This window comes from Eleginops maclovinus, chromosome 11, assembly GCF_036324505.1.
Source record: "Eleginops maclovinus isolate JMC-PN-2008 ecotype Puerto Natales chromosome 11, JC_Emac_rtc_rv5, whole genome shotgun sequence".
NCBI lineage: Eukaryota > Metazoa > Chordata > Actinopteri > Perciformes > Eleginopidae > Eleginops > Eleginops maclovinus.
Genome location: NC_086359.1, coordinates 23039281 through 23064922, shown reverse-complemented (window position 1 = coordinate 23064922; position 25642 = coordinate 23039281). Strand labels below are relative to the sequence as shown.

At 41.4% G+C, this 25642-nt stretch overlaps 2 protein-coding genes across 5 annotated transcripts; one reads left to right on the top strand and one right to left on the bottom strand.

Annotated features, from left to right (window-relative positions):
- Positions 1 to 588: 588 nt before the first annotated feature.
- On the bottom strand, positions 589 to 7822 carry zbtb21 (zinc finger and BTB domain containing 21). The gene is made up of 2 exons (XM_063895299.1): positions 7716 to 7822; positions 589 to 5503 (listed from the first exon to the last, which is right to left on the bottom strand). Exon 2 carries the CDS (start codon positions 5499 to 5501, stop codon positions 2445 to 2447), a length of 3057 nt encoding a protein of 1018 aa, XP_063751369.1. The 5' UTR covers positions 5502 to 5503; positions 7716 to 7822; the 3' UTR covers positions 589 to 2444.
- On the top strand, positions 7412 to 25642 carry umodl1 (uromodulin-like 1). Of its 4 annotated transcripts, XM_063895298.1 has the most exons (19): positions 7415 to 7687; positions 7781 to 7954; positions 9361 to 9597; positions 9826 to 10068; positions 10296 to 10454; positions 11093 to 11220; positions 11625 to 11808; positions 12568 to 12708; positions 14069 to 14320; positions 16388 to 16642; positions 17295 to 17407; positions 17539 to 17758; positions 18246 to 18383; positions 18482 to 19527; positions 20206 to 20366; positions 20841 to 21080; positions 23954 to 24110; positions 24203 to 24287; positions 24902 to 25642. In XM_063895298.1, the coding sequence occupies exons 3-19, from the start codon at positions 9522 to 9524 to the stop codon at positions 25087 to 25089; spliced, it is 3786 nt and encodes a 1261-aa protein (XP_063751368.1). In that variant the 5' UTR covers positions 7415 to 7687; positions 7781 to 7954; positions 9361 to 9521; the 3' UTR covers positions 25090 to 25642. The 4 variants fall into 4 exon arrangements, 3 of the variants coding, with proteins under 3 accessions (XP_063751368.1, XP_063751367.1, XP_063751366.1); XM_063895297.1 differs by having other exon boundaries at positions 7781 to 9597; XM_063895296.1 differs by having other exon boundaries at positions 7415 to 9597.

Sequence of the window (25642 nt, the reverse complement as noted above, 5' to 3'; positions counted from 1 at the left end):
CCAAATAAAAGCAATCACCTCCTCAGTTCACTCCCGAGTTTCCAGACACAAGTTGTCACTGTGGCCCTCAGCTTAAAAAACATCCCATAGCTCAGGGTCTCCTGCCAACAGGATACCACGTGTGTCCGTTTTAATAGTACTTCTTCACAAGTGGATAAAGCAAGGGGTTTTCCCCTCAAAATCACATTGAAGAAACTGAGAACAGACTGTTAAATATGTATATATATATATATATATATATATATATATATATATATATATATATATATATATATATATATATATATATATATATATGTTCAAATATATTTAATAAAACAATTATAGAAGTTTTTTTTTTATAAATGTAGGAATATATTAAAAACACTGTATTTGTGTATATCACTAAGTTAATCATCATCTCAATTCTGCACAAGGAGCCCTGTTGTACTTGCTTTGAAGTACTAATATGATGCAGTAAATCCAGATGTGTCAATTTCAAATAGGACAGAGTTAAGTGGCAGGAAAGAAGCTCATTCATGGTTATGTAGAGTCCTGTGCATGTTCGATAGAGCTTTAAATGAGTGAGTCACAGTGTTGTTTACTGAATTATTTAAATACCACAAATGGTTGTATATATATATATATATATATACACTCCATTGTTACTCTTTATTACATAATTAAAGCACAAAAACTGTAGAAAAACCTAAACACAAAACAGCTGCATGTTTTCAAAAGCAACAATAATGCAACCAATGCTGATACAAATATTCATTATTGCAGTGAGAGCACAGGAATACTAAAAAGATACAACTTTAGTTTACTAACAAAATTGGTACAAAATCGAGAATATAAACACTTCCATGTACACAATTCTAATCATTTCTGTGAAACTTTCAGAAAGTTTTTATCACAAGAAAATAAGAGCACTATGATCAATACAGAACTTTTCCAAAGAACTCAACATCACAATGCAGCTGGTGTTGCTCATTTAGAGGGAAACTAACTCCCAGTGTGTGTCGGGCACTCTTTGAATGCAACATCTCCCAAAATGTAGCAATCGTAATAATTTATGACAAAGGTCTAATCCATCAAGCCAAAGCAGAACTATATACTTGTACAAGAATACAATCAACATAACCTTTAATAATAATCTATATGAAGCAGGAACACTGTCACCATTCGTAGAATAAAATATTTGCTTTCTCATGCTTCCCTCATTTTGAAAAGCCTGAGTCATAAATCATTTGAAACTCTATTGTGCTTTCATGTAAATAATATGGAACACATATTTCTCAAGTTGCATAAGGCCATCAAAGCATTGTAAAGCTTGTTAATTATCACACTGGTGGTGCACGGTGGTGATGGACTGGCGGTGGATGTCTAATAAATAACAAATTAACATAGTTTTCCTAATTATTTGAGTTCAGCATTATTTGCATTACTATAATGCAGTGTGCCTTTGTTTTAAAAGTGTGCGTGCTATAAATATTTAAGATTGATTTCTAGTCTTTAAGGAACAGTCATTTACCTGTTAAAACCACTTTCTAAAATCTTTGTGGCTAATGATTGCAATCTCTAATTTAATTGTATAATATAAATATAATTCACCAGGCTAGTAGGATAAATTAAAGTACTGCATGAAAACTAGAATAAATTAAATGTATCTGGGTAATGACAGCAGCTTTCAGAGGTGTGTTTGATATATCGTTTGTAATATAACTTTTTGTTTCCTATTCAATCTGCCCATTAAACTAAATGACGCAAATACAGAAAAACTGAAATATGAGAGAACTAATGCAAATAATGCTAAGTATGAAAACAAAACAGAAGAGAGTTATTGGACCTATCATTTATACGTTTGCAGCCTTGAACCTCCGTCAGTGAAACGACCCAAGCAAACATTTTGGACTACATCCCCCTTTTACAGAATCAAACTGTAGGAAAGTGCATATTAAAAACATTATTGAGGCCACCAATATTATCTTAAGGGGTATCACTCACACCAAAAGATAGATCTGATACAAAGCAATAAGCATTACTATTTAAACCACTGCAGCCTCCAAAACTTTAAAGCACTTTTTCAACACTCTGAGAAAACAATGTATTTAGTTGCCACTGTACCTTTGAGTCAAAAGTGGTACAAGTAATGTGGGGGGTGCAACGCTGTACCTTGTTTCCTCAAAACACCTATATAGATAAATACAACTAAAACAGGTTTGAAATAGATCATTTTGAAAAGGGGAATAAACAAGTGAATAATCTCGTCTCAAAGAAGAATCTAGCACTTGATTGCACATTCACGTTTACACCTCTAATGAACATGGCCACTGTAATATATATGATATAGGAGGCAAGCAAATACGCTATACATTCGAAGTCTTCCTTTTGAAGGCTGAGGTGTGTTAAAATTTGAAGTATTGTGTCTCTAGAGAAATGCACTGCTGTAACCTGCGTGATGCTTACACGTGGCTATGACTCTGCTCGTGGCTCCAGAGACTGAAGGCTGTCTTGAAGGTCCTGTGACAGAGTTTACACATGTACTGCCTTTTAAACGTCAGGGCGGAGAGAGATGGAGCATGGTAAAAGAGTGTGTCTGATTCCTGAGGGCCACTCGGATTCTCCATGCTGTTGGACCTGGACAGAGTGGGGCTGTGGCTGCTGGCTTGCCGCTCGAGTTCAGGCCTCTTCGTCTTGCTTACCGACGAGCTACAGGGCTCCGGGCTGCTGGACTCCTCGGCCATTACTGCAGCCACTGGCGCCGTCTGGGTGGATGTGAGCACGGAGGCCTGTGGGGAGGGGTGTTCAGAGTTCTGAGGGGTGGTGGGAGGGGATGGAGACAGAGGTGAGGGGTCTCTGTCCATCTCTTTGGCTCCGGGTTCGTTAGAAGTCGACATGTGGGACTGGAAGTGGCTCCAAAGGCGGAAGTTGGTCCTGAAGGCTTTGTTGCAGATGTGACAGATGAACGGTTTGATGTGGCATAGCAGCTCCTGGTGGCGTTCCAGGTCTTTGCGAGAGCTAAACAGACTTCCGCATTTCTCGCATGGCCATACACCGGGTTCCTCCAGGCCACCTTTGGCAGATTCAGAGTTTTCCAACTCACTCACAGCCTCCTCTAAGGGCTCTTCTTTCACCACCAGCTTGCCATGATGGCCCATGCTCAGGTCCTCAGGCACATAGGAGGAGGAATCTGAATCGTACATGGGTGGACCTGAGGAGTCGCTGTAAGTGATGATCTCTCTGGAGCTCCCGGGTGCTAAAGGTTCGTCACTGTAGTGCTCCTCTCTGTGCATTTCAGACGCCCCTTCATTGTTCCCTAGCTGCTTCAGCTGAAGCTGCTCTTTGACAGTCATCATGTTGTGGTTGTGAACCTCCACCTGGTGCCGCCATATGCTAAAGGAGGACTTGAATGTCCGCATGCATTCCAGGCACGTTAGTTTCTTGTACTTGCAATGTGCCTCGTGGTCCTTCTTGACCGTTGGACTTGAGAATCGGAGGCCGCAGTAGGGGCAGACAGTTGCATGTCGGCAGCCCCTCTCATGGTCGCCCTGTTCAAAGAGAGAAGACAGCTTCATATTACAGAGTCTACAGGAGTAAACGCCAGCATCTGTGTCCTGCTGCTCAATGTTCTCCTCCTGTTCCTGGTAAAGGATGCTCTCGTTGGCTGTTTCCTGGTCAGCTTTTTCAGCAGGATGTGTCCTTAAATGCTGTCTGTACTGAGACTGGAACACGAATACTTTCCCGCAGTAAGGACATATGAAGTTGGCTCTTGATCTCTTTTTGGAGAGTGCAGAGGATTGCAAACCCTGCTTATTCCTCTTTAACTTCCAAAGCAAGGCTTTCTTTATTTCCCTTTCTCGCACTATATCTATCAACTTCTTTTGAAATTTTTCATCTAGCACAGAGGAGCTGGAGGACGAGGCCGGGTTTTGAACTATACCATGCTGAGTTTGGCAGTGAGTCCACACTTTGAAGTTGGTATGGAAGCGTTTGTGGCAGATTTCGCAAGCATACGGCTTTTCGGGGTTGTGATACATGTTAACATGACGATGTAGTCCAGCACTCGACCTGAAAACCTTTAAACAATTCCAGCATTTGAAAATCTTGTTCTCAGGGGGCTCTCCAAGGTTTTCATTAGAGTCGCCGCTGGCACTCTGAGGTACTGTTTCTGACATGTTCTCAGCCAGTGAAAGGGTATGTTCTTTAAATATTTTGCTCTTCTTGAATGGGTACCTTCGGTTGTCTGGCCTGTCCTTTCTTTTCCCAAAAGGATTGAGGTCTGGCCGGGCGTTTTGATCGTAATTTGTTTGCAAGTCTTTGAGATCACCTTGCAAAGCGTCACCAACTGTGATTCGGACAATGTCCATGGGGTCAGGGAGGGGGCTGCTGGGCTCAGCTTTCACACAGACGTCTCTTTCTACCTGAGATTTTTCTTCATACCTGCTGGGGAATTTTGACCTGAGAACCAGGGGAGATGTTCGTTTTGAATTGCCATTGTAAGCAGATGTCTCTGGCCCAGAAGCTTTTGATGCCATTTTAACAACTGATTGTTCACAATTCTGCAGCTCTTTGAGCTCCAGTGTTGGTGAGAAGACTGGAACAGGGCTGTCCATGGATAATGATCGACGGAGCAGGCTTTTTATCAGCGGCCCGCTCCTGTCTATGGTCTGGCTTGGCTCAGAGGGCTGACCCTGAAAGGGCACTTTGGTGTGATAGTGGGGTTCCAGCTCCTCATTCTCCTCTTTAGTGTCCTGGTCAGTGACCGACTGCAGCCTGATGTGCTGCACTTCAGCATCACTGAAGGACACTGATGATGTCAGCTGTGGGCGAATAGATGTGACGTGTGATGGATTCCCTTTTAAAATGGAGGTGTATGGGTACGTTGACTTCCTTTCAGCAGCTTCACTCTGTTCATGTTTCCCGCTGATGGATTCTGATTTTCTGACTGATTCAAACAAGTTGTGTACTGATGGGGGATGGGCTGACTCTCGAGTAGAAGATGATCTCTCGGCTGTATTTCTCTCATTATTTGAGCGAGAGGGATTGATTGTGTCATTTCGGACCCGACGCACAATGACACTCCTTGTCTGGACATCATTTTCATCCCCTTCTGTGAAGGAAAGCCTTTTTCTAGACACACAGTAGGATGCATGTGGCCTTGTTGACACAATGTTGGTGAGGAAAGGGATTCCAAGACTGTAGCCCAGCTCTTGAATAGCTGCCAAGCTGCCTTTGTCCACAAAAAGTGAGGAGGAGTAAATGTAATTCAGAACTATCTCGAAGGCGTCAGGCTCACAGAAGTCCAGGTTTACAACTTTCAGCGAAGCTGCGTCCATCCGTGTGAACAGGGACTGGAAATACTCACTGGTGGCAGCCAGAACACTCTTATGTGCCTGGTACCTCTGGTCTGCCACAACCAGGACTACGTCACACATCTGGCCCCGCAGACGCTGCTCATTCAGGACCCCTAACACTGAGAGGGCATGGGAGGGATTGCTGTAATGCACGAGGCTCTCCATGGCTGAAAGACAAGACAAGAAGATTAGCTTTAAACGCAGGAATGTCAACACAAAAGGGGATCATTTAGTATAGAGACAGGCACATGCACGCACATACAATAATAACCACCTTCAGATAGGGCACCTGGCCCCTCTGATTAATGTACGCCTGTGTCTGTTGGTCTTGTATTTTGTCATGGCACAACACCCTCACTGTCGATCTTTATTTATATCATATTCTTCAAGTGTATGATTTTTAGCTTTTTATTTTAAATTATTATTATTATTACATTTTTGCAATGTGTGATTTGACATTTGGCTATTACATTGTTTGGCTCTGACTGTAGTCCAACAAGCGACTGTATATTGTTTTTCTGTAAGTTGAAGGTTGGTTTGTACATTTTGGTTTGTACTTGATGATGGTCACTTTGGCTATACTGTACATAGTTTATAGGCATATCATGAATCTGTAGCAGTCGGAAGGTATGAAAACGCTGCTGTCAGGTCACTATCAGGGACACAGACAAATATAAAACGTTTGCCCTTAAAATAAAGGCTTTAAAAGGTGAGCTAGTTCACCTGAATGCTGCAGGATTTACGTCCCTTGCAACTGTATGTTTTCAGGATCAGTAAATCGATCCAATTCAACATTCAGATTACATTTAATTAATCATATTTGATTATTTAGGCTTTTGTTGTTGTTGTTGTTGTTGTTGTTGTTGTTGTTCTCCTCCGCTAATCACTGCAGGAGGAGAATAATCCCATCTGCTCTGTGTGGCAACATGAAAAGTGAGCGAGCAGTCTCTGTTCATCGTAATCCTCCATGCATTTATCAAAGCAAAAACTGAAATGATTAAACATGTATTTATTATCATCAAAAATGGTGGGTAATAATGTATTTTGATGGAAAAAGAGAATCAAACGCAACCACTGACTGTTGGAACTTAGATTTCCTCAATGAGTAAACTTGGAAAACTTGTGTCATTGTAAATCTATTTCTAGGATTGTTTTCACACTCAAAGATAGTGTTTTGAAGGGCTAAAAAGTTCATATTATTTAATATGCATCTTTTATTTGCTTTCCTGGCACACAAGGGGAATAAGTAACAAAAACAAACAGCAAAACATCGTTATCTGCAAAATTGTAACTCTAAACGTCTGCATCGTCTAAGAAATTTGACATAGGTGCATCCCTAATATATAGAGTACATTTTGCTGATAGTACTTTTACTTCAGGGAGATTTTGACTATAGGACTCGTAATTGTAATGGAGTATTTTAACATTCATGTATTCGTACTTCCACTTAAGTATCTGAAAAAAACAATCACACTGGAAGAGGGCTGTTGTTAGAGACTAGTTGGAAAAAGGTAGGTGCCCATAACCTATAAATTGGCAACTGAAAGTGTTTCATTATCCTGTAATAAGACACAAATAACGACTAAATTGTCGAGCATTACCAAATATTTCAAGGCATTGTGTACAGGGCCTCTACCAGGAGCATCTTGTGCTATTTATCTAAAAAACGACGCTTCTTAAGACGTTTATTTTGAAAGTGGTGACCGGAAAGCGCGCTACTTATGTTGACACTTACTAAAAATAGGGTTTGGGCAGAAGCTTCATTCATTCATCAAAACTAGCACACACTCGACTGTCTATTCAGCAACACTTATACGTTATAAGAACAGCAAATATTCACTTGTCAGTATTTTATGAGGAAGTCAAGGAATGAGGCTTTCATAATGATAGCATACATGAGACGTGGCTCTATTTCTCATGACACATAACTTCTTCAACCGAAATCCCACTTTCAGTTCAGCAAACAGTCACGAGTTTCTCAGTGTGTGTGGGTGAATGACCATAAAACGGTTCCGCGGATCTATCTCATCAGGTGGGGGGGGGGGGGGGAGTTGAACACGTTTCAATGGACTCCTCCGCGGTAATCCCGGAATGAAAACACAGTCGGTGCAGACAGAAAAACTGTTGAGTGTGGGGGGAGTGTATTCAAGCCCCGGTGGAAGTGGTGCTTTTTATTTTTAACGCTTCAACCCTGCGTGACACGGCGTGGTTGTTGGCTGCAGAATATGTGTTCAGGTATTACAGCAGCACAAGCCCCCTTTCGAATTACGTCAGGGAGGAAAAGGAAAATGCTTCTCCTTAACAGCACTCTACCAACTACGCTATAACATGCCTGCTAATTCCGCACAACGGTAAGTTATGTAGTCTATCTACACTTACCCTGCCCGTCGTCAATGAGGTCTTTCCTCCACACAGCCGGGACTTTATTCAGTGTTGTTGTGTAGATTTCTGCGCGCTGGTCGTGATTCCATCCATCTTGAATTTGACGTCATCCCACACCAGGGATGAGGTCATCGCAATGAACGCTCGTCACGTGCACTGCGCTCGCATTGGATGGTAAAGGACCAGGAGGCGGGAACAACGGAAGACTTGTCACTGAAGCTAATTTAAAGAGATAGGTGATATTTTTCACATTAGCTGTCATCGTCTGTGTTTCTTTCTATGTTTTGTTCTGTTTTGTTTTGTCATGAGCAAAGTTTGCTAACTGATGTTGCATATTGTAATTGGCACTGTGTTACTAGAGTGTTGTAATTATTATTTTTAAATATAGTTGAAACTAAGTATAGGAAGTTTGAAGTCACATGTTTTACAGTAAACAGGGCAAGGGAGGAGCTAGTGGGGACTTTTTAAAATTTGATTTAATGTGTTAAAAGCACATATTTTACTCTGTTACGCATTTCAATTAACCAAAGTCCAACTGATTTGATTTTTACCGGAAATCTAAATATACACATTTTATTTTTTTTGGGTTACCTATTTTTCTGTATCCAACAACATGCAGATATAATATGTGCAAATGCATTCTCTCCTAACCCCAATGAAACCAATTAGGCCTGTGATTAAATGGAAGTCATCATAGCGTAGCAGTAGATGTGTGTCATTACTGGCATCCAAGAGGGACCTGTTGCTATGTTTATGTCCGACAGGTTTGTTCCTGAAAGGCATTGTCAGCTACACCCAAACAGGTGGGGCATTGCTGAAGAAAAGCAGGAAATCGACATAAAATGTTCTTATGAGCTGAAGATTATTGTGTGGTGTAATTATACTTAATGTGTGGACACATTTGTTGACTCCGCTTGTAGCCCTCATCCTCCCTACATGCGTCAACATGTAGGCTACCCATTCATTATCACCTATGACTGAAGGAGGTTTAATCAAGCACATTTTCACACCTCATTACTATAGAAGGATCAGCATAACATTAAGGAATTCATTTGCAAAATGATGCATGAAAATATTTTGAGGACTGTAGTATTTCATCAGATGCCAATGTATATTCATACAAAGTGAAAGTCGTGACAGAATCCTATATAGTCTTTTTTAAGAACATTTGGCAGTCAAAGCACTCTGCTGCTCCTTCATATAATGATAAAGAAGACTTGAGAGAAAATGACAAGGAAGTTCTCACGTTAATGGCTGGTACCGGCTGTTGGCAGCAGTAGAGCTGCCATGGCGACCCCTGTGGAAACCAATACATTAGGGACTTTGTCTCCTCCCATCCCATGTCTCTGTCCCTGCCATCATAAACATGTTTACTGTCACCACCTTAAAAAAAACAACTTATTTATTCTACATAACCAAAAGTGAGGCCTGAGCTTCCTTTGTGAAAATGTGTGAACCCCATGTGAACCAAAGGCTTTTGTCATTGTAATATACTGGCTCATTCATGACATATGTCGTAACAATGAATGGTCGAATTATTTGACCATTATGATATTTCTTGCAAAGAATATTGTAATTTAACTGCACTGATGAATGATACTCCACATGTAATACTTACCTGCTGGCTGTCATGATTCTGTAGTCCATTAGGGACTGATGGTGCACCGAGGGGAGGAGAAACACAGCTACAGAGGATTGAGTGTTGGAGAACGCCCTGAGCAGTGAGTTAGCATCATCTCAAAGAGAAACATGCACGTACAATGTGGTCCTTAAATACATGGTCGAGATTTTAATCTGTGAAAAATGAGTTGGATGCTCTCCATCTGCGTGGCGACGGCCCTGCTGGCTCTCTGTAGGGGACAAAACACTGTGCATGAAGGTAGGCCTCTATACGCAGTCTAACATGAATTTACTGTACAGAACATAGCATTTAAGGGAAATTAATGCTTATGGTTTTGCGTGCTTTCACTTCTTTTTAATAGTGTCATAGATTATAGGCTTTTGTTATACTTCAGGAGTAAGCAATTAAAGATGCAAAATCTGATGTTATAATGCAGACTTACAAGGAAACTCAGCAGTAAAATGTTAAATGTTTCTTTTATTCTAGGAAACAGCCTGTCTGCATCTGGCTATCGTCTTTGTATTTATAATGAATCAAGGAATGTGAGTCTACTGGTGATGCATGCGGTCCCCTATACTGTGACGAAGCCTTGTGGGGGCTGGCTTCACTGGAAGACATGTACAGTCACACTTTACAGGATGACCCATCAGACTGAGTACAGGACAGTGATGCAGCAGGTGACCCGATGCTGCACCGGCTACGTACAAGTGGGTCGTTACTGTGCCCTGCGTGAGTACTGTACATCAGATTACAGAACAGCAAAAACCCTCTTAAATGTATATCTTCGTTTAATAAAATGTGATAATACAGCATCACACTCTGTAGACAGACAAGTAATGACCTTTCAGCGCGTGGTGCTGTGTGCAAGACGCCAGATGGAGGCACAGAAATTGCAGTTCTCCAAATATCTGGCTGCTAATATATGGCATGTAACATGTTATTTCCTCTGAATGAAGCTGTAAACAGGAGTGATGAGTTCACTGCCAAGCCAGGATCCTGTCCAACTGCAGATGGAGTGTACAACAGATCTGAGGACTGTGAGTGGGACATTGACTGCCCGGGCTGCCAAAAATGCTGTCAGAGATCCAGTCGTTACGTCTGCAGTGATCCTGCAAGTTAGTTGATCTTTTTCATGATTTGTTTTTCAAGTATGCATTGGGGGTTGTTTTATTGCTCACAGATTTGAGTTTGACTTTTTATGAGAAACAGTATCGCTTCATAAAACAAGTCTCTTTAGCTAGTTTTATCTAAAAACCAGGGCAGATTCATTCAAACATTACTCCATATACAGACGTTACAAGATGTTTTGCTGAAAAAAAAAGAAGTATGATATTATTTGCAGAGCATAGTCTTTTATTTCTCATCCAGCTGCTGCCTGCACTTGGATCTTTTAGTCACTGAAAGATGTAGAAAATGGGATGCACTCTTCTTTGTTCGGGTGACAGGGTGTGGCTTTTCTTCAGTCAATTGAGTTTTATAACAAAGCTGTGGAAGTCATTGCTTTTTAAAAATGTGATACATTTGCATTATTTTATTTATCTTATTTGCACTATGCATGTTGAGTTGTTGGAGGAGGCTGGGATATAAGATTTTCATTGCCAACAGATACGCTGTATCTGCTGTGCATATGACCAATAAAACCTTTGATATAATATTCCATTCATTAAAACTCTTCATGCCACTAGATTCTACTTGAGCAAATATGTTTTCTTAATGATTTGAGTGAACTGACCCGTTCAAACTTAACTTTCAGACTCAACATATTATTATGATAATGGAGGCTATCGGTTTAATGCAACAGTGACAGTGAAGATGGATTACCAGCCTCTGATGTCCGCTGACAGAGGACTTCTGGATCACACACGATTGCTCCAGGCGATGGTAATACTGCTTTAACTGCTACTGTTTATATGCTGCCAACAACGCTAGCCAGCTACTAATACTTGTACTACCAATTCTGATTATTAGAACAGGATCTACCAAGGCGTCTACACTGGAAAACTGAAACGTTGACTTTAATTAAATGTATTATGTTCACAGATTTTGCATTAATGTGTTAGGTTAGTTGAAAGCAATAATATTAAGTTTGAATAAAGACATATTAGGTTCAACTTAATATTATTGCTTTAAACTAACCTAACACATTTTGGTGAAATTTGTTCACTTAATACACTTAATTAGTCAACGTTTCAGTTTTTTCAGTGTACCTGTGTGTTTCGAATCATTTTCCTTTACTAAATAAATCCTTTGAACCTGATTGTATATTGTATCTGTATCACTAATAGGTGACTGGAGCTCTGCAGTCTGACGTTACAGTTTATTACCTCGGCTCACAGCCTGTGCATCCCTTCAGAACAGCCACCTCTGTACTGATTGACTGCAACTTCACCCTTTCCCTGCACAATGTCACGTCAGAGCTGCATCTTCTCCTCAAACACATACAGGAAGTGTCATCTGTAACCGTGGAAGGTGAGGGCGCAGTAGCAGCTAATCTCAGTGAAGATACTCTGGGCTTTTTTCCCTTCGCTTCAGCCAAATAACATTCTTGTTGAGTTGTACGAGTGATTCATGTTGCAGAGAACACGGTGTTCAGGAAAGAATGACTCAGTCGCACCACAGTTTCCTTCTCCCACCACTTCCATTTGAGTGACAGTCATCTTTCCTGCAATAGCGGAAAATAACACTAGAGCGAGTGCACACGCACACACACACACACACACACACACACACCCACACATACTTTTCATGCTTGATACATTTGCACAAAAGAAACAGCAATAAGCTTGTCATAACACACACATCAAACATTTGAGAGGACAAGGGAATCAATTCCCTTTTTACATTTTGAAGTACACTGAAAGACTTGACTTTAATTAAATGTATTATGTGAAGATTTCCCATAGCTGTATAAGTTTGAATAAAAAACATTTGTTTAAATGTAATATTATTGCTTTACCTAACCTAATGCAGTTATGAATGTGAAATTTGTTGACAGAATGCATTAAACTAAAGTCAAGTCTTTCAGTGTTTTCAGGTTTAAAACTGTTCAAAAAGTATTCTTAAATGAAACCTTTACACTAGATCTGTCTGAAACAATATACTATATGTGTTCATATTGCACAATTGAAATATGCCTTCCTCTAATTTCATGGTAATAGATTATTTAGAGAAGACTCTTTTTAAAAATGTAATCCAGTGTAACATGTTTGTGTGTGTTTGTCATTGCAGATGTGGATGAGTGTGCACTGTCTGCTCTGTGGCGTTGCTCCCCCCACTCATACTGTAACAACACAGTAGGCTCCTACCTCTGTTCCTGCAACCAAGGATATGTAGATGTGGACCCCAGTAACCATGGAGCCAATTGCACAGGTTAGACTGTGTGTGTTTGCATAAAATAAACATACATCTACTTATCTGAAGCAAGCCATTGATAAGATTCCTAACAACCCGAAAAGCCTCCCATTTTTACTTTTTTCCTCTCACAAAACCCTCCCATTATATCATATACAGTATCTCCCATCACTTTGATAGCAAGCAAATGTTATATAAAGTGATTTTACCTCCAAAGCCAGGAATAATGCAAAACATCTTATATATTACAAATACAGATGTTGGTATATTATTATCTTTTTTTCAGTTCTATGTTGTATTCCTAATTTATAGTAATTCTTTGTGAAGTAAAATTCAAAATATATGTTGGTACAGATAATATATAGAGATAAATCCCCAAAAAATATTGAATCCTAAAAGAAACATGATGGTAAATAATTAATGTATTACGCTCAAATTGTGTATCATGCATTCAATATGATGTTAAAAGCCACATAAACTGCTGCATTATAATGCGCTAATGCTGATACTCTTGATTAATGCTATAAATGATCTTATTATGTTAGGATACATAAAACATTCAGACATTTCCAAGTCTAAATTAAAGTAAAAAGAAAAGTTCTTTATTTCCGTCTTTACTGGAACAAGCAATTTGTTTTACTCTTTGATCATTGGTCAGTGTCTTAGGGATAATCTGTAAATAAAGTCAGCTTAATTATTATGTTTTACCTAAAATGCAAAGGAGTTAGAGAAACAACTCCAACAACACCCACCAAGAGGGTGAGTGAACTTGTGTGGCCTGGGAGATCTGGGTAAAAAACCCCGTCTAAAAACAGCTGCTTGTGAAGCTGGAAACACCTCCCCATCCCCAGTGAGATTTACAGTGTGATTATTTTCCATATCCTTTGCTAATTTATTCATTAGCTAATTGAGTTAGATATGTATTCTGTGCCTGTGCCATGGCTAAGGACATTTGATAAGAATTTGATCATTCATTATTAGCTATAGGGCTGCGTTTATCTTGCCATTTTGAGTACAATTCATTTATGTTTTCTGGGTTCTACCTTTATATTCTGATCAGGGTCACATCATGTGGAAATGCCCTTTCTCTTGCTGAAAGGTGTGACACAGGAAAGAAGGCACATCCAGGAAAAGCAACACTGACAAGAAATCTTTCATCAAACCGACAAATCCTGTGGTAGGGTAGAATCATAACATGCAGGTCATTTTTATATGTGGTATATACACAATAGGAGGACACAACATGTGACAAAGTACTTCCTCCAGCCACTGGAAACTGCTGAATAAGGGAATTCAGGTTTGATTTAATGTGGGAACATTCTGTCATCACCACTGATGCATTCAGAAGCTCAGATCAACTTGTCTGTTTCCTCCTCAGCTGACGTCAGGATGGCGACCACTACAGAGCCCTGTCCTACCTATCTTCCTCCCATGAACACAACCACAATCTCAGCTTCCAACAGCTCGCAGGAGCCAGTGAGGAACAACACTGAGGGTTCCTTCAGCTTCACAGGGACCAGCAGGCCTACAGCTCCGAGTAATACAAGCACCGTCGCTTATAATTCATCACACGCCCCACAGTGGACAAGTTCTGCACCTTATAGCAGCCCGCTACCAACAACCACATGCTGTAAGAAATGGCTGCCTAAAATCTCCCTTGTCTTGATTTACAAGCCAAAGTAGAGGAAGTCGTGTTGACATAACAAATCTGCACTTTTGAGAGGATTTACTGGATTTAGTCAAAAGCATTTCACTTCAAATGCATTGATGAGACATCCAGTTGTATGTGTTGTATGTCATTACTTACATCTTTTGATCAAATTGATCCTCTAGCTGTCTGAGATTCCCTTGGAATGAAGAGTGCATTACAAATTAAATATATTATTATTATTATTATTATTTTAGGAAACATTTAATTTGATATTTTGGAGAACATGCTTATTTGCTTTCTTCTCACAGCAAAATGATAAGTTACATAACTAACTCTCGGCCAAGAGAAAGTGTATTTCACAATAAATGTCAAATTATTCCTTTAACCACAATAAGTGAATGTAACGACAGATACAGTGGGGCAAAAAAGTATTTAGTCAGCCACAAATTGAGCAAGTTCTCCCATTTAAAAAGATGAGAGAGGCCTGTAATTTTTATCATAGGTATACCTCAACTATGAGAGACAGAATGAGAAAAAAAATCCAGAAAATCACATTGTAGGATTTTTAAAGAATTTATTTTCAAATGATTGTGGAAAATAAGTATTTGGTCAATAACAAAAGTTCACCTCAATACTTTCTTATATACCCTTTGTTGGCAATGACAGAGGTCAAACATTTTCTGTAAGTCTTCACAAGGTTTTCACACACTGTTGCTGGTATTTTGGCCCATTCCTCCATGCAGATCTCCTCTAAAGCAGTGATGTTTTGGGGCTGTCGCTGGGCAACACGGACTTTCAACTACCTCCAAAGATTTTCTATGGGGTTGAGATCTGGAGACTGGCTAGGCCACTCCAGGACCTTGAAATGCTTCTTACGAAGCCACTCCTTCGTTGCCCTGGCGGTGTGTTTGGGATCATTGTCATGCTGAAAGACCCAGCCACGCTTCATCTTCAGTGCCCTTGCTGATGGAAGGAGGTTTTCACTCAAAATCTCACGATACATGGCCCCATTCATTCTTTCCTTTACACGGATCAGTCGTCCTGGTCCCTTTGCAGAAAAACAGTCCCAAAGCATGATGTTTCCACCCCCATGCTTCACAGTAGGTATGGTGTTCTTTGGATGCAACTCTGCATTCTTTCTCCTCCAAACACGACGAGTTGAGTTTTTACCAAAAAGTTCTATTTTGGTTTCATCTGACCATATGACATTCTCCCAATCCTCTTCTGGATCATCCAAATGCCCTCTAGCAAACTTCAGACGGGCCTGGACATGTACTGGCTTAAGCAGGGGGACACGTCTTGAACTGCAGGATTCAAGTCCCTGGCGGCGTAGTGTGTTACTGATGGTAGCCTCTGTTACTTTGGTCCCAGCTCTCTGCAGGTCATTCACTAGGTCCCCCGTGTGGTTCTGGGATTTTTGCTCACCGTTCTTGTGATCATTTTGACCCCACGGGGTGAGATCTTGTGTGGAGCCCCAGATGGAGGGAGATTAGCAGTGGTCTTGTATGTCTTCCATTTTCTAATAATTACTCCCACAGTTGATTTCTTCACACCAAGCTGCTTACCTATTGCAGATTCAGTTTTCCCAGCCTGATGCAGGTCTACAATTTTGTCTCAGGTCTCCTTTGACAGCTCTTTGGTCTTGGCCATAGTGGAGTTTGGAGTATGACTGTTTGAGGTTGTGGACAGGTGTCTTTTATACTGATAACGAGTTCAAAAAGGTGCCATTTATACAGGTAACGAGTGGAGGACAGAGGAGCCTCTTAAAGAAGAAGTTACAGGTCTGTGAGAGCCAGAAATCTTGCTTGTTTGTAGGTGACCAAATACTTATTTTACCGAGGAATTTACCAATTAATTCATTAAAAATCCTACAATGTGATTTCCTGGATTTTTTTTCTCATTCTGTCTCTCATAGTTGAGGTTTACCTATGATAAAAAATTACAGGCCTCTCTCATCTTTTTAAATGGGAGAACATGCACAATTGGTGGCTGACTAAATACTTTTTTGCCCCACTGTATCCCTCCCCCACCATCTCCCCCTTCCAGATCCTTCCAACATCAACAGTGTATGGGCAGCTAATGTCACTGGAACCTCCTTCCGTGTCTACTGGTCCATCCAGTTTCAGACAAACCAGACGTACCAGGTTGTCCTTAGCAAAAGATCAGAGGTCATTCATTCAGGATTCACCAATCAGACCATGATGGAGGTGAGGGATCTGCAACCTGGGGTGCTCTACACAGTAACTGTCACACCTCGATCCTGCCAACAAGGAATCGCCTCAGTTATATCAGTCAAGACTGGTAAGAACCAGTTCCAGTAGCTTTGACTTTCTGATCTTTTAAAAGAAATCATATACATTACTGTCATGAAGCTGCAGGGCATAGAATAGCTGTTTGGTTCACAACTTAGATGCAACCACTGATTACTACCCAGGCGTCATACTGTCAAAGGGTACGGCAAGCAGGTGGACTTAAATGTAGAAACAGAAAAGGAAGCAGGTTTTAATAACTAAAGACGATCTGAAATCTAAAAGTAAAGTTGATGCAAACAACGGTTAAACACAAAACTAACAGAGCAGGCAATGCAATATAAAAAGCAACAAAAACAATTACAAGGAACAAACCGGAGGGCCCGTGGAACCCAGGCAAAACAACACAACATGAAACATCGACAACAGACCCTAAGACACTGAGATAGACAGGCGTATATACACACAGAAACTAATCACAAAAACAGGAAGTGAAACAAGACTGGTTGCAATAAAACAGCACACAGATAATACAACAACCAAAATCAAGTCAAAGTTACAGTTCTAACAGGATAAAATTGCCTAATGACTAATGTGTGGATAACAAAGGAGAAGACGTTTTGAAGCATAAGACCTAGTACTGGTTAGACTGCTGACATTAAAGTGTGTAAAATGTGTTGACCGTGTAAGTATTTTCTTTGTAGATGCTCAGAAACTGGACGCCACAACACGACTTACCAACATAGAGTTCACTGCTGACTTGCAGAACAGCAGCAGCCAGGCCTACCAAAACCTCACTGAGAGTATTACACAGGAGGTAGGTGTGTTACAAGTACTATCCAGGGCCAGCTTGTAATCTTTAATACACTGGAAACATGAACATTTCAATTAATTGCCATATTTTTTCATCCTCTTTACTCTGCGGGGCTGATGCTTTATCACCTACAGATCTACCAGTCTCTGTCTCCGGAGGTAAAGGCCATGGTGGATTCAGGCCAGATGAGAATCGAGATCAGAAGCTTTTCCCAGGGGAGTGTGTTTGTCCACTTTACAATCACCCTCGCCCCCAGTCAAAGCCAAGACATCAGTAATGTGTCCACAGCTCTGCAAAACTCCCTGATGAATAGCACCAAATATACTGTGGATAGAAACAACACAAGCACAAATGGTATGTACTCTTTATAATCCCCTATTAACTCTTTCTGAAAGACAAAGGCATTTGCTTGGACATACCAAAATATGGAGTTCTATTGTGGGAGTGTAGGATTAAGCACTTTTGAATCCTGACCCATACCAGTGCTTTATAGACAAGCTATGTTGTATCAATTAGCAACAGAGATGGAAGAAGTATTCAGGTGCTTCACTTGACTAAAAATACCAAGTACTGCATTCAAAATTGCACTTAAGTTCCGATAGACTGTTTGTAAAATATGTAAATAATTTGACTTTTTTGGGATCTAAAATTAGTCCACTAGTTACATTTTTAAAGATGTATTTTGTTAAAAGTAGCTGAAGCTGTTTAATAAATATTATAGAGTAAAGTTACATTATTTCCCTTTAAATGTAATGAAGTAGAATGATGAAGTAGCATTACATGGAAATACTTAAGTAAAGTACAATTACAAATGAATTGTAATGCATGTCTTTTTTTATAGATTTTAATGAGTGCGCATTGGGAGAAAATGACTGTTCCCTGTGGGCTACATGTACAAACACCTGGGCCTCCTACACATGTGTCTGCTCTGATGGATTTATAGACAACAACCCAGAGAGGCCTGGACGATCCTGTCAAGGTATGTTCCCAAAGTGGTCATGGGAAAGACACATTTTCCAAAGATTATATATATTTAGCAACAACAGAATATCTTTGCATTTTGTTTTTCTTGTACAGCAATCACAGCCACTACTGCCCCTATTACCACGCCTACTGCAACAACAACCACTGCTACCACCACTTCAACAACCATTACTCCTCCAACACCCACCACTGCTGCCCTAATAACCACTATTGCATCAACAACCACAACTACCATCCCTCCAACCACCACCACTGCCCTTACAACCACTACTGCACCAACCACCACAACTACCACCCCCCCAACCACCATTGCTGCTCCCACAACCATTCCGATTGCACCAACAACTACAACAACCATCCCTCCAACAACCACTACTGCACCAACCACCACAACTACCACCCCTCCAACCACCATTGCTGCTCCCATAATCATTCCGATTGCACCAACAACCACAACAACCACAACAACCGCCCATCCAACAACCACTACCACCTCTCCAACCACCACCACTGCCCTAACAACCACTACTACTGCTCATATAATCATCACTGCTGCTCCAACAACCACCATAACCGCCGCTGCTATCACCAATATGGTCCCAATATCCACCATGTCTTCTCCTGCAACCACCACCACTGCACCAACAACCATAACCATAACAACCCCTACTACTGCCCCTGTAATTACTACCACATCTGCCCCAACAACTGCCCGTACAACAACACTTTCTGCCCCTGTAATCACCATTACTTCCCTGACTACAACCACTACTGCTGCTACAACCACCCCTAATGCCCTAACAACCATCAGCACTGCCCCTGTAATCACCACTTCTGCAATGATATCCACATCTACCCCTTCAACCCGTGTTACCAACCCCACTACCAAGATTAGAGCTCCTCCATCCACTGCTACGACCCTGAGAACTGCTTCCCATGCCTCTACACTGGGGGCAATCTCCGTCCAGTGCAGGATCGCTGCCATCACAGTGAGCGTTTCCAGGGATTTTCTCCTGAGCAACAAGATCAGGGAGGAAAACCTCTACCTGGGCCTGCCTGAATGCGGCGTCAACGGAGGCAATGCCCTCCACGCCCAGCTGACCGTGGCTTGGAATGAGTGTAGCACCAACCTTATGCATGTGAGTTTTTGAATAAGTGTTGCATTTAAGCAGTGGTATAAGGTAACTAAGTGGATTTACTCAAGTACAGCGCTTAAGTACACTTTTGAGAGACTTTTGAGTTTTTACATTTTATGCTTCTTTGTACTTCTACTCAATTACAGTTCAGAGGTAAATGGTGTACTTTTACTCCACTACATGTATTTAACCCCTTTAGTTACTTTACAGATCTGGATGAATGATGGTAAATATAATCAGCCCTTAAATCAGACTTTAGTTCACCTGCAGTAAATCCAGCAGCTACCCTGCAGTATACAAAGCCATTCAAACTAGCTGCACCTTTACCAGCTCTGAGAACACTTTAATGATCAATCATTATAAAACATATCAGAGATATTATTCTGAAATGGACCAATCAAACAATGACTACTTTTACTGTCGCTACTTTAAGTACATTTAGATGAGAATACTTTCTACCTTGAGTAACTTTAAAAGAGTAAAAGTCCTCAAAGAGTAAACCTTTGAGGACTTTTACTTCTAAATTGCTACTGTGCTGTAGTTCTATTTTACCTAAGTACATGATCTGAGTACATCATTCACTTCTGCATTTAAGAAGTTTTTGCATTTTCCAATCTCTTTTGCAACTGAAGAGACTGACTATGAATTTAACCCACACTGCTTGCAACATCTGATTTTCAGAATGAAACCTACTACACGGCATCTGTAACCCTGTTCAACACCATGGATATGTACACATCACCCAGTGGGACACTGGAGGTTCCAAGGGTGCGGCTGGAGGTTCCCATCGTGTGTTCCTTCATTAAGAGCATGCTCATCTCTGCTAACTTCGGCTCCATGGGGTAGGATTCACTGTCATACTTAACATACTTTAGCATTTTGGATTTTTCTTTTTCACTATTTGTGAATACCTGAGAGTTGGATGAGAAGATTAATAGCCGTGTTGATTTGGGTACTGAGAGTATGATGTAATTGGAGCCAGTAGATGGTTAGCTTAGCTTAGCATACAGACTGGGAACAGAGGATAAAAGCTTTTGTCAAATTGAAAGAACAAAAAAACATGTCAGTTACGACCTTCAGAGGTTGTGGTAGTCACACTGAATAAACTGAAATGTTGACTTTAATTATGTCAACAAATTTCACATAACTGTTTTAGGGTAGTTATCTAAACGTTATATAATTGCTTTCAACTAGGCCTAACCTAAAACAGTTTTGTAAAATGTGTTGACATAATAGATTTAATTCAAAGTTTCAGTTTTTTTCAATGCAGTTTCACAAAAAAAGACCTATATTTTTTATCTCTCACCGATCTCCAGGTATGACATGATCAAAGATCTGATCATCACCGGCTCGGGGGAGTTCCAGGTGACGGTGCAGCTGATGAATGGTACAATGCCTCTACCCCATAACTACACCCTGTCCTCTGAGGAGGCGGTGGTGGTGGAGGTCAGCCTCAACACCTCCTCAGAGCAGATTAAAGTGGTCATCAACAAATGCTGGGCTACCCCCACCCCAAACCCTGTTGACATCTCCAGCCACATCTTCCTGGAGAACAGGTCTGCTCCTACGGCACTATCCTATTCTTTTTCTATCTGTAGTTCAGATAGCTACATGTACCCTCCTCTTTTCTCACTTTATTGACTATAATACATCATTTTACCACTACTTCAGAGTGTCACAACTCTTGGGGGCAGCTCTCACATGGGGTCAGATTATGAGCATACAGGAAGCTGACAGATTTCTAATCTTTATTTATTAATGTTTGATTAAAAAGACATAATTGTTTAAGCCAAAACTACAGGGTTACCAATTATGTTTTGAAATTTAGTTAACTCTCTTCCCATTTAGCTAATTTTCTATAGAAGCATTCAATTGTTAAATCAAAATATTATCTCTGAATCTGAAAGTTCAATCTAATGTTCTAAATCTTAATGCTAAACAGAGTTGTCTTTAGTGTAACAGTTACATTTAAATATGTAATCGTAATGTTAAATATAAAAGTACAAATCTGAATCTTATTGTTAAATATAATCTTAAAACTAACTCTAAAAGTTAAATCCAAATATGAAATCCATCCATCCATCCATCCATCCAACTTCTCCCGCTTATCCGTCAGGGTCGCGGAGGTAACAGCTCCAGCAGAGAGCCCCACACTTCTCTTTCCCTGACCACATCAACCAGCTTTGACTCTCTTTTCGTCAAAACGGTGCGGTAAAGTGACTGCAGTACCGCTCCCGCTGCTCCGATTCTCCGGCCCATCTCACGCTCCATTGTTCCCTCACTCGAGAACAAGACCCCGAGATACTTGAACTCCTTTATTTGGGTAAGGCTTCATTCCTTACCTGGAGTGGACAGTCCATCGGTTTCCTGCTGAGAACCATGGCCTCAGATTTGGAGGTGCTGATCCCCATCCCAGCCGCTTCACACTCGGCCGCGAACCGATCCAGTGAGTGCTGAAGGTCACAGGCCGATGAAGCCATTAAAACCACATCATCTGCACAAAACAGTGGTGCAATCCTTAGCCCACCGAACTGCAGACCCCCTCCCCCACGACTACGCCTAGAAATCCTGTCCATGAATATCACAAACAAGATTGGTGACAAAGCGCAGCCCTGGCGGAGGCCAACCCTCACCGGAAATCGGTCCGCCATGCTACCGAGGACCCGGACACAGCTCTCGCTTTGGGAGTACGGAGATTGGATGGCCCTGAGCAGAGACCCGCTCACCCCATACTCCCGCAGCACCTCCCACAGTATCTCCCTGGGAACCCGGTCATACACCTTCTCCAAATCTCCAAAACACATGTAGACCGGATGAGCGTACTCCCAGGCCCCCTGCAGGATCCTTGCGAGAGTAAAAAGCTGGTCCGTCGTTCCACGACCAGGACGAAAACCGCATTGTTCCTCTTCAATCTGAGGTTCGACAATCTGTCGGACCCTCCTTTCCAGCACCTTAGAGTAAACTTTCCCGGGGAGGCTGAGTAATGTGATGCCTCTGTAATTGGCACACCCTCTGATCCCCCTTTTTAAAAAGAGGAACCACCACCCCGGTCTGCCACTCCTTCGGTGCTGTTTCCGACTTCCACGCAATGTGAATAAGACGTGTCAACCATGACAGTCCCTCAACACCCAGAGCCTTCAGCATTTCTGGGCGGATCTCATCCACCCCCAGGGCTTTGCCACTGTGGAGTTGTTTAACTACCTCAGTGACTTCCCCCCGTGAGATTGGAGTTGATCCCCCTTCATACTCCAGCTCCGCCTCTAACATCGAGGGCAGAGTTGTCGGGTTCAGGAGTTCCTCAAAGAGTTCCTTCCAGCGCCCTAATACACTATCAGTTGAGGTCAACAGCGTCCCATCCTTACTGTACACAGCTTGGATGGTTCCCTGCTTCCCCCTCCTGATGTCCCCAGCCTCCACAGGGATGCCTGAAAAGCTCCGCCGAAGGTGTGAGTCATCTGGTACCACGTACACTTATGAGCATCCTTATGTTCGAACATGGTGTTTGTTATGGCCAATCCATGACTAGCACAGAAGTCCAGTAACAAACCACCACTCCGGTTCAGATCAGGGGGGCCGTTCCTCCCAATCCCGCCCCTCCAAGTGTCTCCATCATTGCCCCCGTGTGCGTTGAAGTCTCCCAGCAAGACTAAGGAGTCCCCTTCAGGAGCCCCATACAGGACTTCTTTCAGGGTCTCCAAGAAGGCCGAATACTCTGAACTGCTGTTTGGTGGATAAGCACACACAACAGTCAGAGTTTTCCCCCCCATAACCCGCAGGCATAGGGAGGCGACCCTCTCGTCCACTGGGGTAAACTCCAACAAAGCGGCACTCAACCGGGGGCTTGTGAGTATCCCCACACCCGCTGTAATGTAGTTATTCCCAATCAGTTTGAACCCACAGATCAACTTGTGCTCACAGAAACGCTGCGTCAGTGATGAGGATGGAGACATCTGTTTCCCTAAAATTCAAATTAAATTGAATTAAATTGCAACAGTTAAAGAAAAATACAAAAAGTAATTGAATGCTTCAAGGTCATTGTACAGAAAACAGGGAAATCATTTGTGCTACTTCTGGTCGGCTCTGTTTAAAAGAAAACTACACAAAACAACTTAAGCAAACAAACATCAGCAGTCAAAGACGCAGGTTCCAGACACATCTTTACAACAAAAACTCCCAAATGACACTGAAATGTGTGCCACTATCTTTCTGAAAGACCCTGAAAGACGTATTATTTAGTGACAACAATGACTCAGTAAATTGGCCAACATGGTCCCAAAGAGTCACCTGGTCTTCTCATCGCATCAGGTCACAGCAGCTTAGTCAGAAAGTGTCTGGGATTGTCATTTAATAATCTGTTTAGATTGTATTTCAGACTCAGAATAAAACAAACACAAAAGATTGTTTCAGTTCCTTGTCTCTGTTTCTGCAGCTGTTCCATGAACACATACACCACGGTGTTGGTGAACGGGAACTCCAGCACATCAAGAGTGTCCGTGCAGATCTTCTCCTTCATCAACCTGGATGTGATCTATCTGCACTGTCAGGTCCAGATCTGTGTGGAGGCTGAATCCAATTCTTGTGTGCCTGTGAGTTCATGCTCAGATACAGCTTTGCAGCTTCTACACAGTGGATGATTCTAGAATAACAAAGTGTGATTGCTGCTCCTGTTGTCCTGCAGGACTGTCAACAAAGAAGCGCTCGGTCTTCAAACACAATTGGAACATCACTCGGTTCTTCTGGGCCTCTGTGGAGGTTAGATGAAGGTCAGTGATCTAACACAGAACGAACAATGATGGTTCTGTTAGAAAATAAATATGTTCAGCTGCATGTCTCTGTTACACTTGAGATAGAATGGGTTTTAATTCCATCTAGCGAATAAAACTGACACTACAGATTGTACTCTGTTACTGCCCGGCTGACCAGTTTCAAAGGTGGCCTCTGCGTCTCAATGACCCCTGACCCCGCTTTTGCTTGTTAACCCCTCGCAGCAATGCAGGTTTGATGCAAACGTTGTTAATCTTTATTTTCATGTCAATGTCTATGCTAATCCTTAACCCTATGGTTCATTCATGGTTTATTATAGGAAACAAGCAGCTGACAGACCATCGGGCTTCATTACACGTGGACTCGTTTTATAAAGCTATCTCTTAGCTCTGCAAAATCCATTAAAACTGAGTTATGGCACTGGCAAGTTTAAGTTTAAGCTCGATGGAAAACACACATTTAAAGCCCTGAAGTTGTCAGTTATCTTCATGTGAAATGCTGCTGTTATAAGAGCTGTAGAAAAGTCACATAGTAAAATAGATATTTTTCTTCCAACTTGTTTTTCCTTCCACTGTATGTTTAATGATTTCTAATGCTGCACATTTTCTTCCAGGGTCCCTCGAGGAGGGATCTGACACTCTTCATTTAGTTGGGCTCGCCTGTCTGGGAATTGGCGTGTCGCTCTTCTTCATCATTGGTTTCGTTTGCCTGTTCTACTACCAGAGGAACCGCATTGGACACTATAACTTCAGCGCCAAACCCAAGCAGGAGAACTTCACCTACCTGGTCTTTAACACTTAGTCGTGCAGCAGCACCAACCACTGAAACCACCGCATTAGAAAACATAAACTGTCCTGCAGCAGCAGACATGTTTGGTAGGCCATTAGAGTGCAGCGGCCACCGGGTGGCCCTGTTGCACCACATTAGTTCTCATCAAGCATTGCAAATCTTTGCACATTAAAAATAAATTAAGCACAAATGAGTTTTATATATATTTCACCCCCAGTCTATATATATTTAAAATATTTAAAGTAGTTGCATGTGTAGTAATGTCATATATGGAGATTATAATATATTTATGTATATTAACAGTATAGAATAAATAGGTTGCACATCTTTATTGCTAAAAGTGAATTTTTTAAAGATGTAAGCTGCATTTCGCATTCAGTCGAGACAAATATGTTCCAGAAGCATGAGACATGATTAAACTCAGAAATTCTGAATATTGCAAATACACCTTTCACTGTATGGCTCACATTAACGCTTGTAATGTCAGCTTTGTAGATGGCATTGCAAATCTTTGTATAAGTGAATTCAAATATGCTTAAAATATATCATCTGCAATACTGATGAA